The 14,884-nt window shown below is 40.3% G+C and overlaps 1 protein-coding gene across 5 annotated transcripts in view; it reads right to left on the bottom strand.

Moving 5' to 3' along the window:
• Nucleotides 1-506: 506 nt before the first annotated feature.
• Nucleotides 507-14,884, bottom strand: part of ADAMTS18 (ADAM metallopeptidase with thrombospondin type 1 motif 18) — a 129,470-nt gene continuing 115,092 nt past the window's right edge. For 3 of the 5 annotated variants that reach the window (XM_075940029.1, XM_006122438.4, XM_075940031.1), the window contains 5 exons: nucleotides 14,211-14,415; nucleotides 10,482-10,673; nucleotides 9,023-9,235; nucleotides 6,712-6,859; nucleotides 508-2,601 (listed from right to left, as the gene is read on the bottom strand). In XM_075940029.1, coding sequence (XP_075796144.1) covers nucleotides 2,486-2,601; nucleotides 6,712-6,859; nucleotides 9,023-9,235; nucleotides 10,482-10,673; nucleotides 14,211-14,415 — 874 coding nt within the window. In that variant the 3' untranslated portion in view covers nucleotides 508-2,485. Of the gene's footprint in view, nucleotides 2,602-6,711; nucleotides 6,860-9,022; nucleotides 9,236-10,481; nucleotides 10,674-14,210; nucleotides 14,416-14,884 lie in introns of all 5 variants that reach the window. The other 2 variants (XM_075940027.1, XM_075940028.1) reach the window with 1 other exon arrangement.

Here is a 14,884-nt window from a genome sequence, read left to right as displayed (position 1 = left end):
AATGTGCACCCTCTGTTGAGTAAACTATGGTACATTTCAGATGACTCTTCAAAAAAGGTGACCCAGAAAGGTGAACAGCATATATCCAACATATATTTCAATTTCAAGAGGAATCTTATATCTGGCCTAATTCATGAAAGTTATGAATCAGTCCTGCTGCACTGAATTCCCACGATGTCCTACTTGAAACTAATTTTCATTCTATTTCAGAATCTCAATGTAATTCATAGTAACTGGCTGCTGATTGTTAGGTGTTTTTTTCTTGTTCTGGATATACGTAAAGGATAAAAAAATCCAGCTGTTTGTCCATGATACTTTTGTATGGTACTTAGATATACACACTCTATTTATATGTCTGTAATGTAATATGAAACCCCTTCTCTCTTTATGAAACTGTTCCTATAATTAAATTTATGTACATACTAGGATACTGTATTGTCTTAATACAGAGCAGTTTGGCATTTTTTTGCATGAGCACAGATAAACACATACATCATTTACATTACTCGGCATCTATTTATAACCTCCATATTTTATTCAAGAATTTTACAAATCCAAATATAGTGAAACAGTTAGAGTACTTTATTATAAAACTTATAAAATAATTAAATATTACACTTATATTCTTGTTTTTTACACCATAATCCATATTTCGTGGCACTGTCATTTTCTCTTTTGAACTGTTGTCACTTACTTAAGGAAGTAAATGATGAAATATAAAGGAAAAGCTATGCATTAATAAATTAATTATTTTACATCAAATAATAAAAGGACACAATTATAAAAACAAAATAAAAAAACTTGCAGTTTTCCAAGAAAAAAGTTATAATTATACAAAGTCCAATATCAAGACAGAGCCTAGTTGATTGAGATATGTTTCCAATCAACATTTCTTAAAGTATCAGAGAATACATGTTTTTCATTTAAATTGTTGCAAAAGGAACTGCTAATTTTAGCTGACCACTGTCTGGCATTAGTGCTGAGATGGCTAATTCTAGTTTGAAATGATACTTTAAAAAGCAGTAAAATTGAGCTACATTCATCAAAAGAAGTTGTGGGATTGGGTGGAATTAGATAAATAGGTCCCTTATAGCCACTCCCCAGAAAATTACAGTAGGACACAATCCTATTTCAGTTACAATGGTTTTGGCAAACAGATTGGTTTTCTTTTTCCAATGCAGAAACATTTTAAAGATAGCATTTAATATATGACATCTACTGACTTCTGGATATTGAAATGACTACAAATATCATTGAGAGTGCTCTAAAATGTTAAAGGAGACTAATCTAAAAAAGTATATTTTGAGGATTATGATAGTCTAAAATATAATTGAATTTGATTTTTCTGATGGCACTACTATTTTTTCTACTTGATATTTCATTTATCGATATTTAGCCATTCTGAGGCATCTGTGTGACTTAACAGATAAACATATTCTTGCTATTTCTTTTTTGCTACCTGTGAACCAAAATTTGCAGAGAAAGTTTACATAAAAATAAATTATTCTTCACCATAGTAGCATTCAAGCAATTTAACTTTGGAGAAACATATTTTGAAGTTTTATTATTGAAAAAAAATTAAGTTTAAACTTTTAAATAACTTACCTAACATGCTTAGAATGAAAATGATATAACCATTGAGCACAATAAATCTTTGAGTTCCTTGAGTTAGTCAAAATGTGAAATTCCATTTTATTTATATTACACGGCAATATTAAAAGTTCCACATATTTCTACCGGCTGAATATTTCTAGGAATACATTTCAAGTTGCTAGTTAACCACCTCTGAGTTTCTACACTAAGTAGAAAGTGAAAATTTTCAAAACAATAAAAACATTAGCATGATGCCATACTTGCTTTTCCAGCAGCAAGTGTAATGCAGAAGCACCATTTATCTTTGTAGTGCACTATTTACTTATTGTGGTCATAACATCTGTGATAGGTGTGTCACTGCATGCTCCAAGCAACAGCCATATGGACATCTCTCTCATGAGAACTGTAGCAAACCTCCTCTTTACTTTGAACAGACAATATAACAAATACTGAAAAAGACCAATGATGATAGACTGAGATACTGCTGACACAGAATTTACCATCTCTTTTGCCCATATTCTGATAAATTATTCAGATGAGCGTTGCTGACCTTATTTTCTTTCTTATCACATATGACAGTGCAAAATGACATATTTAAAGAGCAATGGGAAGAACTGCCCCTTGCTTGGTAGTGTTCAAGTGATCCCTAGTACCTCAAACTTTAGGGAGGTCAACAAAACAAAACAAAACAAAAAAAATAGCCAGTCCTCGATCACTTTTTAATCTAACAATTACTGTACCTCGGATAGTCCCCTAGAAAGCTACTCCATCGTACGTTTCTCTTCCGTCAGTGGTTTATGTGGCATCAGATCCTGCCTTGAAGTCAACTGAATTTCATTGTAAACCAAAAGGGAGAATCCTGTCATTGTAGGGTTGCAGTAAAATATTGTGATCAGTTCTTCCTTGTGCATGATTTACAGCACTGTTTGCCATAAAATTTGTGGTTGCAGACACCATGCTGGGGGACCAGATGACACCACGGGAAGAAATCCAGACAAGAGGGATCATCTGAAAGAGGCAAATCCAATCAATATGTTTAGGGTATATTTCAGCAATTTTGTAAATAAGGCAGTACTTCAACTTATTGATTTCTACACATTTGCAAATGACGTAAACACAAGGGATAATTTCAGCTAAAGAAGAAGGCCTTGTACAATCTTTCTCCCCCAATATCACTGTCTTTTTAATTGGGTTGCTCTGCATTTGATGTAATAGACTGTGGCATGATGGGAGACCAACAAAATACTTTATCGCACAACTCTTCAAAAATTATCCAAGGTGAAATCCTTGGTCCACTGTAGTCATTCAGCATTTTACTATTGGCATTAATGAAGCTACTGAGCCCTATGCTAATGAATATTACTCTACCCTTCGTTTGATCTGCAGAGAAAATAGTTCAGCCTCTGTGAGTGCATGTGTGTTCACATACTACAGAAATAAATCTAAATGTTCCAACCACAAGCTCTGTATGTATGAACAAAATTGCTTGTGTATCCATGCTTCCCAGGTACAGGGAGAAGAGTTCATTTTCAATTATCTAAATTTAAGTGCACTGAAAGGTTAAATCTTGTACCCACAAAGCAAAATCTATTATAAGGTACCTCTTTTTGAGAACTACAGTTTGCATCCTTAAACTGGGAGACATCTAAATTCTATCATTTATATTCACAGTGCATTCATTAAAATCTGAACAAATCCCCAGGATAATAAGCAAGATCTTTATGAGATTACATAGCACAGTAATTTAGAGTGGGATTTTTCAAAAACGTTTAACATTGTCCTTGCTGTGATCCCACGTCAGTGATTACATTCTCATTAACTTTAGTGAAAGTAGAATTAAACCAGCTATGTGTGGGTATGTCTAGACTGCATCCTTCTGTTAGCAGAGGGATGCAGATTAGGCAGGTCGACATTGCAAATGAGGCAGGGATTCAAATATCCCGTGCCTAATTTGCATAAAAATGGCCACCGCGTTTTGCCGACTCAGCACTCTGTCGGCAAAAAGCGGCAGTCTAGAGTGGGATTTATCGAGAAAGAAAGTATTTTTGACAGATCCCTTATGCCTCCCTTATGCCTTGAACATGGGACTGAAGCACATAAGTCACTTAGGCATCTGAAAAGAATTAATTTTAGGACCTAATTCCATTGAGTTCAGTGGCCTCTGAATGACTCCCCTCTTCTCCTCCTTTTGTTGGTTTGGTACCTCATATTCATAAATGTCCATTTTTTAAAAAGTGCAGTTTCCTTTTAAGGTGCTCCAAGTAGTTCGGATTTACAGGCTATAAATTACAATACCTGTTGCTGTGTTTAGCAGAGTGATGGAAATGAGAAAAAATTGCTTGTGGGGAGACCCAACTTGTCTAGGAGTACATGATAACTCTCCTAGAAATGTTTATTTCTTCTCCATGATCTCTCCCTAATGGCTCACAGAGCTGGAGCTGTGCAGCTATTAATTGAGAGTTATTTGCTTCCATGTGATTCCAGCACAGCTGGCCCCATATCTATCTAAAGCAGCACATGGGAGAGTTAGAAAGCGGAGACAAGGTAAATGACCTCCAGAGACTGAAGAACCAGTTACAACACAGGGAAAAGAGCTTCCACAGCTGTGGGGAGGGGGAGAAACTGGCCAAGACCAAAATGAGTAACAGCCATCATCTCAGATATGAAATCTGGACAGAGGAAGCATGTTGGAGGTGAAGGGTTTTGCTATCTTATGACAGGAAGTGATTTCATAAATTCACAAAACAAGTTCTGAAGCACAGCAGAACTTCCGGGAAGATTTGGTATTAACGTCCGAGTCTTTAGAACTGTTCAGCCATTTCTAAACTTGTTCAGTTATTTACTTGTCAATTTCAGGCCTGAATCATCCATTCTTCCAATCCAGGTTGGTTGGAGCTGACTGATGAATCCCAGGGATGGACTTTTGCACATCCCACAAATAAAGCACCCTTGGTATTATTTCTGCACCCTGGGTATTTTTCTGCACCTGTCTTACCTCTCAGGCTCATGCAATATTATGTTTCCGAAAGGCCTGATGGTTGACAAATCAATATTTATTACAGGTTTTCCTTGCATAGTAAAGATTCAGAAATTAATATAGATGTGAGGGAATACTGTCTGATGGTTAGAATATGAGACAGGGAGTAAGGATGCTGCTCTAGGATTGGAAGAAAGTCAACTATGACCTGGCTGTGGCTTTTGTTGTATTTAACCAGGGCGCCACCTTTATTTTCAGCGCCTATATATAAAATGGGTATAATCATGCTAAAATCCCTCACTGGGGTCTTTTGAGAATTAATGTGTGTAAAGTTCTTTGGTCTGCTGGGATGAAGAGCATGATATGGGCCAAATCCTTACTGCAGTGAGGATTTTATTCAATTAAAGTCTTAACATTCTGTCTGGTCCTTACAGTGATGCACAGTTGTTGGGTTGTTTTTTTGGGAGGGTAGAGGGAGCTGGTTGAAGGGAGAAGAGAGGAACCTCAGCTTCTTTACATTCCACATGTATGGGCCAGACAGAATTCCAACCCCTGCACCCAAAAGAGCACAAAGACTACTTGCACCCCATTCCATTAGAATTCCAAAACACCCCAAAGATAACATGGACCCACAGAACAATCAGTTGGGGGCTGGACACAAATGAGAAGCAAAGTGAGAAGTCCCTGACTGAGAAGGAGAAAGACACTCCTCACATTCCCCTTACACACCAGGGCCTATGGTGGCCCAGGCTAGTAGGTTTTCTGTGCTCCAGCCCTGTGGGTGGGTGGCAGGGGGCTGGAATACCAGCACGGGCTCCCCAACGCTAAGCCTTGGGGTCCAGACCCAGGCAATCCAGAGGCTGCATCCAGCCCCCGGGCCTGAGGCTCCCCACCCCTGAAGAACAAGAGCACAAATCCATGTCCACCCTCCCCACCAGACACACTATGTGCCAACCAGCAGAGCTAGTTGACAGTGTAGAGGAGAGCTATCTGTGCCCAACAGAAAGCAGCATGTGAATCCTGAGAGCTCCAGATGGCATTCTCCCTGGGATAGAACATTCTCTCTGGAGAGGTGTGTCTCCACACTGCCTGTTCGATGAAAATTAGGTCTATCAGGCATAACTAAGCCATAAGTGACAGCTGCAGGAAAGACAATAGGGATGTACATATAAGAGTTACTTTTGTCACTGTTCATCAAGATTAGCAAAGAGAGGCAAATGAGAGTGAATTGAAGCTATGAATGTCTTCTACGCAGTAGCAGCAAGAACAATTTGCTGCTTCTCTATTGAAAAGTCATTATTTTAACTTTATGCCAATGTCAGTATGGGATGTTTCATCAATAAAATGGATTGTAACAGGGCGGAGGTGAAGGTTATGCACACTGCAGCCCGATCTTAACTGGTGACAGAAACAACTCAAATCTGAATTGCAAAACAAAACAAAACAAAACAAAAATTTCCCCCCACCTTGAACTTTTCAGACCTACCAGTTAGCCCCTTTTGACTGCTTTAACAGCACTCCATGGCTGTGTCTACACTGGCATGAATTTCCGGAACAGCTTAAAACGGAATACTATTCCCTTTTCAGTTTTTCAGGAAAAGGAGCATCTACATTGGCAGGCTGCTTTTCTGGAAAAGCCCTTTTTCTGGAAAAGCGTCTGTGGCCAATGTAGACGCGCTTTTCCGGAAAAGACTACTGGGCTGTCTACACTGGCCCTTTTCCAGAACAGTGCTCCAGAATAAGGACTTATGCCCGAGCGGGAGCAGAATAGTTTTTCCAGAATAGCGGCTGATTTTGTACAGTAGAGCGTCGTTGCTTTTCCGGAAATTCAAGGGCCAGTGTAGACAGCTCGCAGCTTATTCCAGAAAAGCGGCTGATTTTCCGGAATAAGTGGCCCAGTGTAGACACAGCCCATATGAAAAGGAACATGATGCACTTCTGAATTTTATATTTTGCAAAGCACAATGGTAAAATTGAAAAATGTGGGATTTACGCAGAAAGATGAAAGAAACAAAAAAACAAGAAACAAGAAACCAAACCAACTATTTTGACAGTGTCCCTGACAAATTTGCCAGCGTATAAAATTCTGAGCAATCCAACCTATCACTGAATGTAATTCACAGCTTAGTTTGGGGTTTTACCTTTTCTCTCTGGAGCCGGGCAAAAGTTAGTGTTGCAAGCTCTTGACATCACTGGTTTCTGATGTGGTAGGCACCCAGTTGCTGGCTGTCCTTGCCGGAGGCACTGCACGCTACGGATTTGCACCCCCCCACCACACGTTACTGTACACTACAGAAAATGAAAGATAGAAGTCATAGTCTATAACACAGACGGTTTTCCATGGTCCCCCCAAAATCAATGGAAAGACTATCAAGGGCTTTGCATGAGACCTGCAAATTGAAAAGAGACATAAAGACCAAATTTTCAAAAGAGCTCAAAAGCCAGATGTCCCCTTGCTCAGCACCAGCAATCAAAACCAGATTTTCAAGTGAGCGCAGCTCCCATTGAGCCACTGAAGCAAGTGCCAGATTTTCAAAAGAGGCAAGTATCCAACTTGAACTGAACACCTCTGAAAATCCCCTCTGAAAATCTAGTTACCTATTTAGGTAACTAATGGGAAGATGAGACTTTTAGGAAATCTCACTCCATTTGTGTGTTGATCTGTTTAGAGACTTGATTCTCTGGGCCTACTCATGCTGTCCCACCACAGGTAAAATTCCCAGAGAAGCTACAAATGTCAAGGAAAAAAATACGTTTTTTTAAGATGATCTCTGAAGTATTATAAAGTGAGCGAGTCTTTTACTTGCATGTGCTTCATGAAAAGTATGCCCTTAAAATGTGATTGGTATTACAGATTACAGTTACCAGGTACACATCGTTATTGATATTAAATGAATATGTCTCTCATAGATAAATGATTAATAAAATAGGTAAGTTCCAGAAATACAGAAGCTTCATTTCAAGAATGTAGATCAAATACAGACTTGATCCAGTAATCAATCACAGTATTTAAGGAATTCCATACAATTTGTGCAGATGCTCTAATACATTGTGCATATAGATATGTAATGTTCATCCACTGTGCAATTTCAAGAAAAATGGTCATATAGAGTTTGGAAATGGCACAAAATGTAGTGCAGTGGCAGCCCTATTAAGAACACCAGAATGGCCACATTGGATCATACCAAAGTCCATCTACATCAGTATCCTCTGTTATGACAAGGGCTAGTGACGAGGGGTATCACAAGTAGTAGGTGACAGTCTTCAGTTTTAGGCCAAAGAACTAATTACTCCAAAATGCAGGACTATGGAACTAGGTACATCATGCCAGAACATTTTCTATGGAATATTGCTAGAAGCTGAGATTGGACAACAGAATGGATTACTTGAGAATTGCACTGTTCTTCTAATTCCCTCTGAAGCATCTGACATAGGCCACTGTTGAAAGACAGAATACTGGGCTATATGGACCATTAGTCTTGACCCAGCAGAACAGATCTTATGACTATATGCAGCAGACACCTGTGGATGATCAGCACTAAAATACAACAGTCCCATTATGGCTGATTATGTTATGTTCTAGCCTTTTTTTTGGAATTGCAGCACAACTCAGCATAGTCTGCTTGTGCAGTTTCCCTAGGCATTACTCATTATTCACACAATGTTTCACCAAACACCCATTCTGCCTTCAATCTGGCTTCATCATTCTCCTGTGAACTTTTGAACTGGCTGCCCTACATATCAGCTATTCCCATCCACTGATTCTGTCATACCTAGTACCATATGTTAGGCCAATAGGGCTGAATGGACGTAATGGAGAACAGAATTTGGCCTGATATTTCCAACTCGGGCATTGGCTGACTATAATGTGTGGTTTTGTTCACAGAAGACTGAAAGGGGAAGGTTATTGGTCTGGTCATTAAGGGTACAGTCACCCAAGTGGTAAATGTAAGGGCTATGTCTACACTGCAGAGTTTTTGAGCAAAAACTTGCTGAGCATCCACATTACAAGCCCATTCTTGTGCAAGAAAAAGGAATAAGCCTTTTTGCGCAAGAGCTCTTGCGCAAAAAGACATGTGTGGTCGGGCAACAGGGGTTTCTTGCTCAAGAAACCTCTATGGCTAAAATGGCCAACAGAGCTTTCTTGCGCAAGAGAGCATCCACAGTGCCACAGAAGCTCTTGCACAAAACACATGGCAATGTGAACACGCTCTTGTGCAATAACTTTTTGCACATGAACTCTTGTGCAAAAAGTTCTTGCGCAGAAAGCCTGCAGTGTAGACATAGCTGAGGTCCGCTATTCCGCAGTGAGGAACAGTAGCACACAGAAGAGTCTGTACACTCCTTACTGACTCCATAAATTCCAAAAAAGGAAGTGGCACTGAGAGTACTGAGGTGGAAGAGAAAGGAGTAACCTACTCCAAATCCTCCTGGTGACTTTTTCTCTCATACCTGTTGCCAGGGTGATGAGTCCCATTCAGACACCATGCGGTATAACCTCTGCAATGGACAAGGGCCTTTGTTACATGCTTCTTCTAGTTCTAAGTTTGGTTTCTTTATGTTCCGACATCTACGCTGAGGGAAGGGGATCCATTTTCCGTGGATGCTTTTTTCACTGCACTTCATTTCCCGCTTTTTAATTCCTGGACCACAGGAGGCTGAGCACTAAAATATATATATATATATATTTAATATATATTTATACATTGCTGCAAATTAACATCAGTTCCACTAAAGACAGGACAAATTTTTGTGGAAATATGAATGTTTCATGAAAAGTAAAAATATAAAGATCAGGGGAGCGTGTGTGTTTCCATGCTGCAGATTGGACCCCATAAATCCAGGACTTTCTGGTCCAGCAACCTCCGTGGTCTGGCGGGGTCAGGGATGCTGCTGGACCAAAGAGCCCCAAAGCAATGCAGGGGCTGGGAATCCCTGGCTGGGTCAGGCAGCATCTGGGGAGATCCCACCCTGGCCTGGAACACCCCCAACATCAAGGAGGCCAGGTAGCAACCCAAGAGCTCCCATCTGGTGGGAGAATCCCAAGCGTTAGCGGAGCCATGTGGCTGGGGAGTCCTGGCACCAGCCAAGGAACTCCAAGCTGAAGCTGGGCCCTGAGAAACTCCTGGTGGCAGCAGGGCTGAGATGACTGGGCAGCCTCTGCTGGGGAACCTGGATTTGTGGGGTTCAATCTGTAGCATGGAGACAGGGGGCTGAAATCCCCAGCAACAACAGAGTGGGATGGCTGGGCAGCGCCAGCTGGGGAACCCCACTGGCAAAAGGGCCAGCAGCAGCTGGGTGGCCCCAGCCAGGAACCCTGGAGAACACCCTGCGGCAGCAGGACTAGTAGCAGACAAGCAGTCTCCAGCCAGAACCCTGGGAGACACTGGGGCAGCAGGCAGGGCAGCGAGGTGGGGAGCCGTGCCAGGCCAGCTTTAGCAGTGCCAGTAGCAGGGCAGGGAGTCACAGGGAGAGGCGCCCAGGAGCAGGGCAGCCAGCAGGGGATCACTGACTTCCCCACTTCTGGCAAACTCCCTGGTCTGGGACAGCTCAGGTTCTGAGGGTGCTGGACCAGGGAGGTCCAACCTGTAGTATGAATTTTGCCATCTTGGAAACAACTGTGAAGCCAAGGGGCATCTGACATAAAAAATGAAAGTAGGATACAGTCAAATATATTGAGACAAAAACCTAAATTTTCAAAATTGACATTGAGTGCCTCAATCTATCAATGCCCAACTTGAAACATCTGAAAAGATGAAAAGGTGCTCAACACATTCTGAAAATCAGGTGTTTTTAGCATAACCCTTTAGCATTTTTTCCCCTTTCATATGCTCTGTGCATGCTGGTATGTCTGTACTATTACATGAGCTCTGCAGAGAACAAGACACTTATGCAGACTGTAGTACTGTACCTCAGTCCAAGAAGAAACCACCCACAGGAGCCGATCATTTCTGGGGCATCGTCCGAGTACACAGGGCTGCTGAGATTCTGGCTTGGGCTCTCTGCTGCACATACTTTCTGGTAAGACTTTTAGCTTGGAAAGGCTGGTGCCTTTGCAGTGGACATCCCGTTTCTTAATGCCTCTCCCACAAGTCTTGGAACACTTTGGCAGAAAGAAATACTCATTTGAGTTTGGGGCACATCAAATTGATATTTTTGTATTTACAGCAGAACACAGAAGCCATAATGAATCTTATCTGTAGCCACTGCCGTTAACTCAAACCTATAATTCTGTTATGGAACTATGAAATATAATAAACATACTTTTGTGGCACTTTTCATTTTTCAAACCTGGAGTTTAACATTTTATTGTGTAGCCTTAACTAACCCTCATAGCCCTCCAGTAAGGAAGATAAGCATTCTCTGTTCTACATATGGAGAACTGAAGCAGAGAGAGATTCTCTCAGGCCTTAGCAATATAAAGAGGTTGATATCTGGCCTTAACTGCCCAGCTGCGATTTCCCCCAGTGCAAGGAGCTCTCAGCTAGTGTAAAACTACCCTAGTTGGTTGCTACCCAAACCTACACTGGCATAGAGGATGGGAGGAGGCAGATGGCAGCTATACTATAGCAATTCCCAATTAGTGCTTGACTTTAGAGCCATACCCATCTTCTATAAATTACAGAAGCCCCAAGGTTGCTCCAATTTATGCTAAGGCCAGGGCTAGAACAGGTGGAGCTTGCAAACCAGAGACATAATCAACTCAATTCACTGATAGCCTGTGCATCTTATTTCAGAGAATGGATCTCAGTTCAAAAGAAAACTTGGGACAGTGAATGGTATATAACTTGCCTTGGTCAAAGCCACAAAGCAATTATTTGGCAAAGCCATGACTAGAATTTGGGGCATTGTGGCTGTGGTTAGAAAGCATTATAGATGTTATTTTGTTTGTTACTATGATGATTTAAAATCTAAAATATGTATTTTATGGCTAGAACAAAATGCACCAACTGAATATATTCTAAAGTGAAAATTGCAGATTTTATAAGGCCAGGGATAATTCTACAGATTTCCTATCATCCTGTCCTTACTTTCAGTCTGTTGCTTTTTTACCAGAGTTCATCGGGTTAATGCTTTGCATGTAAAAGCCAGTGTCCTGTGGCTACTAAAGTACGTATTAGACTGTAGATATTTTTAAAACATTCTATCCAAACTCAATGCTGCATGGGCTGGGCAAGAGAAACCTGTGCTCACTGAAAAACGGGGGATTTCTGTTCTTCCCATAAACTGGTCTGCATTTTCCCCATCTTTCTGTGAAAAAAGTTTTGACATTGTGAGGGATACAATCTATCTATCTATCTATCTATCTATCTATCTATCTATCTATCTATCTATCTATCTATCTATCTAATCTTTAAGATCTGTCATCATTTAATGAGCTACAAAACTGATATCAATCCTGTCATAGTTTTTTAATGCTAGTACTGTTTGTGAGTGTTAAACAGGACAGGATTTAGTGGTCACCGTCACATAGGGCATGGTGCCTTTTGAAGAGAATGGAACTTCTCATTATCCTATCACGTTATGTAAGACGTACAAAGAGCTACTCAGTGGCCTACAGTATTAGAACAATCAAAAGCAACCTGACAGACAGAGGCTGAGGTTTTCAGAGAGACCTTAAGAAGTTATATGCCCCACTGCCATTATATTTCAATTGGAGCTGAATGCCTAAATTTCTTAAGTCCCTTCGCAAATCCCAGCAAATTCACAGATGTATAGCAAAGGGGAGGAATGGGTTTTCTTTCAGCTTCTGTATGATGTAATAGAAAATCTGAAAGGTTCTCAAGCCCTGCCCCCCCTCCCTTCACCCTAAAGAAAAGCTTTTTTTAATGTGTTTTTAACATTAGAAATTCAGGTCCTAGAAAACTTTGATGACTGAATGACTAGTGAAAAGACAACCACAAAGTCAAAGAGTAAAAAGATGAATAATTGAAAGGGGAAAAGTATCTTTAGTCCCCCTGTTAAAAATATTTCCTTTTTTTAAATGTTTGTGATACTTGTTTAATTTCATTAATTAATGAACACCGTGGAATAATGAAATCTTCATTAAAGACAGGAGACCTTGCATCTTCATTAAGATATCAAGGATATATCCTAGAAGATCCCCAGCAGGTAATGTTAGTGGGAAACTTGAACTGACACTTTTATTTCTGGGAGGTGCATCTACACAACAGTGTTATTTTGGAATAACAGGTGTTATTCCGAAATAACAGTGCGAGTGTCGACACAGCAATTCTGTAATTTTGAAATAAATTTGAAATAATGGACATCTTATTTCAACTTCTGTAAACATCATTCCACGAGAATAATGCATATTCCGAAATAGCTATTTCAGAATAGCAGTAGTGTAGACACTCCATTGCTGCTATTTTGAAATAGCTCCTCTCCAGGGTCATTCAGAGAAATTACTCCCCAGTGCCTCCTGGGGCTCTAAATCAAGGTAGCATGTCCATATTAGGGAAGCCTCCCTTGGACTAATTTTTAGGGTTCCCTGAAGTGTTGATGTGATATTTCAAAATAAGCTATTTCAGAGTATTTCTTCTGGAATAGCTTATTTCAAAATAAGCAAACAGTGTAAAAGTACCCTTAAGAAACAGAAGCAGAAAAAAACCATGTGCAAAATAGTTCTACAAATACAAAACCTTTTAACCTGTCTTTCAATGTTTGATACTTTTCTGGTTACAGTATTTTCCTTGTGTCTCTGAACCAAAGCTAAATAAAGTTTAAAACATAAGTGTCTTTAGATTTTTCAACGGGGGGGAAGCATTATTATTTTAAAAATTAAGATAAATTACAGGTTTCCAGTATATTTGTCCTATCTTCTAAAACAGTTGGGACAGCATGTAGAGTGTTCAGGGTTTTCACACATTTCTGAAAAAGAGTATGTACACCCAGAAATCTGCCCAGAGACCATTGCTACTACTTATGCCACTTTACTACACAACTAAATCAGGGTATGTCTACACAACCACCCTAGTTCGAACTAGGGTGGTTAATGTAGGCAACCGAAGTTGCAAACGAAGCCCGGGATTTGAATTTCCTTGGCTTTATTTGCATCTTGCCGGGCGCCACCATTCCACCGTTCCACGAGGAGTAACGGTAGTTCGGAATAGGAAGCCTAATCCGAACTACCTACTCCGTGCCGCGTGTAGCCGCGGGCACGGAGTCCGAACTAGCGGGGCTTTAAAAATGGCGGCGCCCGGCAAGGTGCAAATGAAGCCCGGGAAATTCAAATCCTGGGCTTCATTTGCAACTTTGGTTGCCTACATTAACCACCCTAGTTCGAACTAGAGGGGTAGTGTAGACATACCCTTATTTACTTGGAATGAGTTATACTAACATGTTGTAAATATGTGACTACAACATACGTAATGTGGAGGAGAACATAACTTCATCTTCCTGCATTTCATAAATGTGTGTATGTACTAATGTGCCATTCTAAACCCATTCTTTTTTTTCCATTAGCAGTACCTCTGCAGAAAAATGTTAATATTACTGTATGAACTCATATAAGAAACGGGTGGGGGGGAAGCATGACTTTCAGGGAACCATAGAGTCTTGTCCTTCAGAAAACAAGAGAATCTTGTAACTGTGTTTCTATTACATTGGCAAAAGAAACCATTCTTTTTCTCTAAATTACCTGAGACCATGGTCCAGGATTCCATTCAGGTGGGCAGTGTTGAGGATTACATATCTGTACTTGGGCTGGCGTGCTGACTGGACAAAGAGAATGTGCTACCACATCTTCCTTTTGAAAAGTCTTTTTCTGGACACACTGAATTTGGCGACTTTGTTGCCCTCCACCACAAGACTTGCTGCATACACTCCATTCACCTGTCGACCAGCTTAAAAAAGAGAATGAATTTATTTCTCACAAACCCAACATTTTAATGTACCCTATACAATCAGTATAGTGTACAATCCAGTCTATTCAATTGACTGGCATTGGATTTAGATAAATTGACAAGATTCCTATGCAAGACACATTCAATCCATCTGCAAGGAATATTTTGAAACACAAGAAGAAGGAATCTTGCATCCTTTGGTCAGGAACAACTCCCAGTAATTATTATTTTTATTTGCAGTGTGGCAGTGCTTCATGTTCAATCAGAATTAGGGATCTGATTGTGCTAAATGCCATACAACCATATGGAAAGACACATTTCCTACCCCAACAAGGATATGATCTGGTATGAAACAAGACACAACATATGAGTACAATAAATAGTAGGAGAAAGGGAAGGATAAACTCTCATGCAGGTACACAGATAGATATTGAGCAACTTGATGGACTCAACTCATCAGAATGATGCG

This window comes from Pelodiscus sinensis, chromosome 12 (genome assembly GCF_049634645.1).
Source record: "Pelodiscus sinensis isolate JC-2024 chromosome 12, ASM4963464v1, whole genome shotgun sequence".
NCBI classification, from domain to species: Eukaryota; Metazoa; Chordata; order Testudines; family Trionychidae; genus Pelodiscus; species Pelodiscus sinensis.
This window is presented reverse-complemented; position numbering and strand designations above follow the sequence as displayed.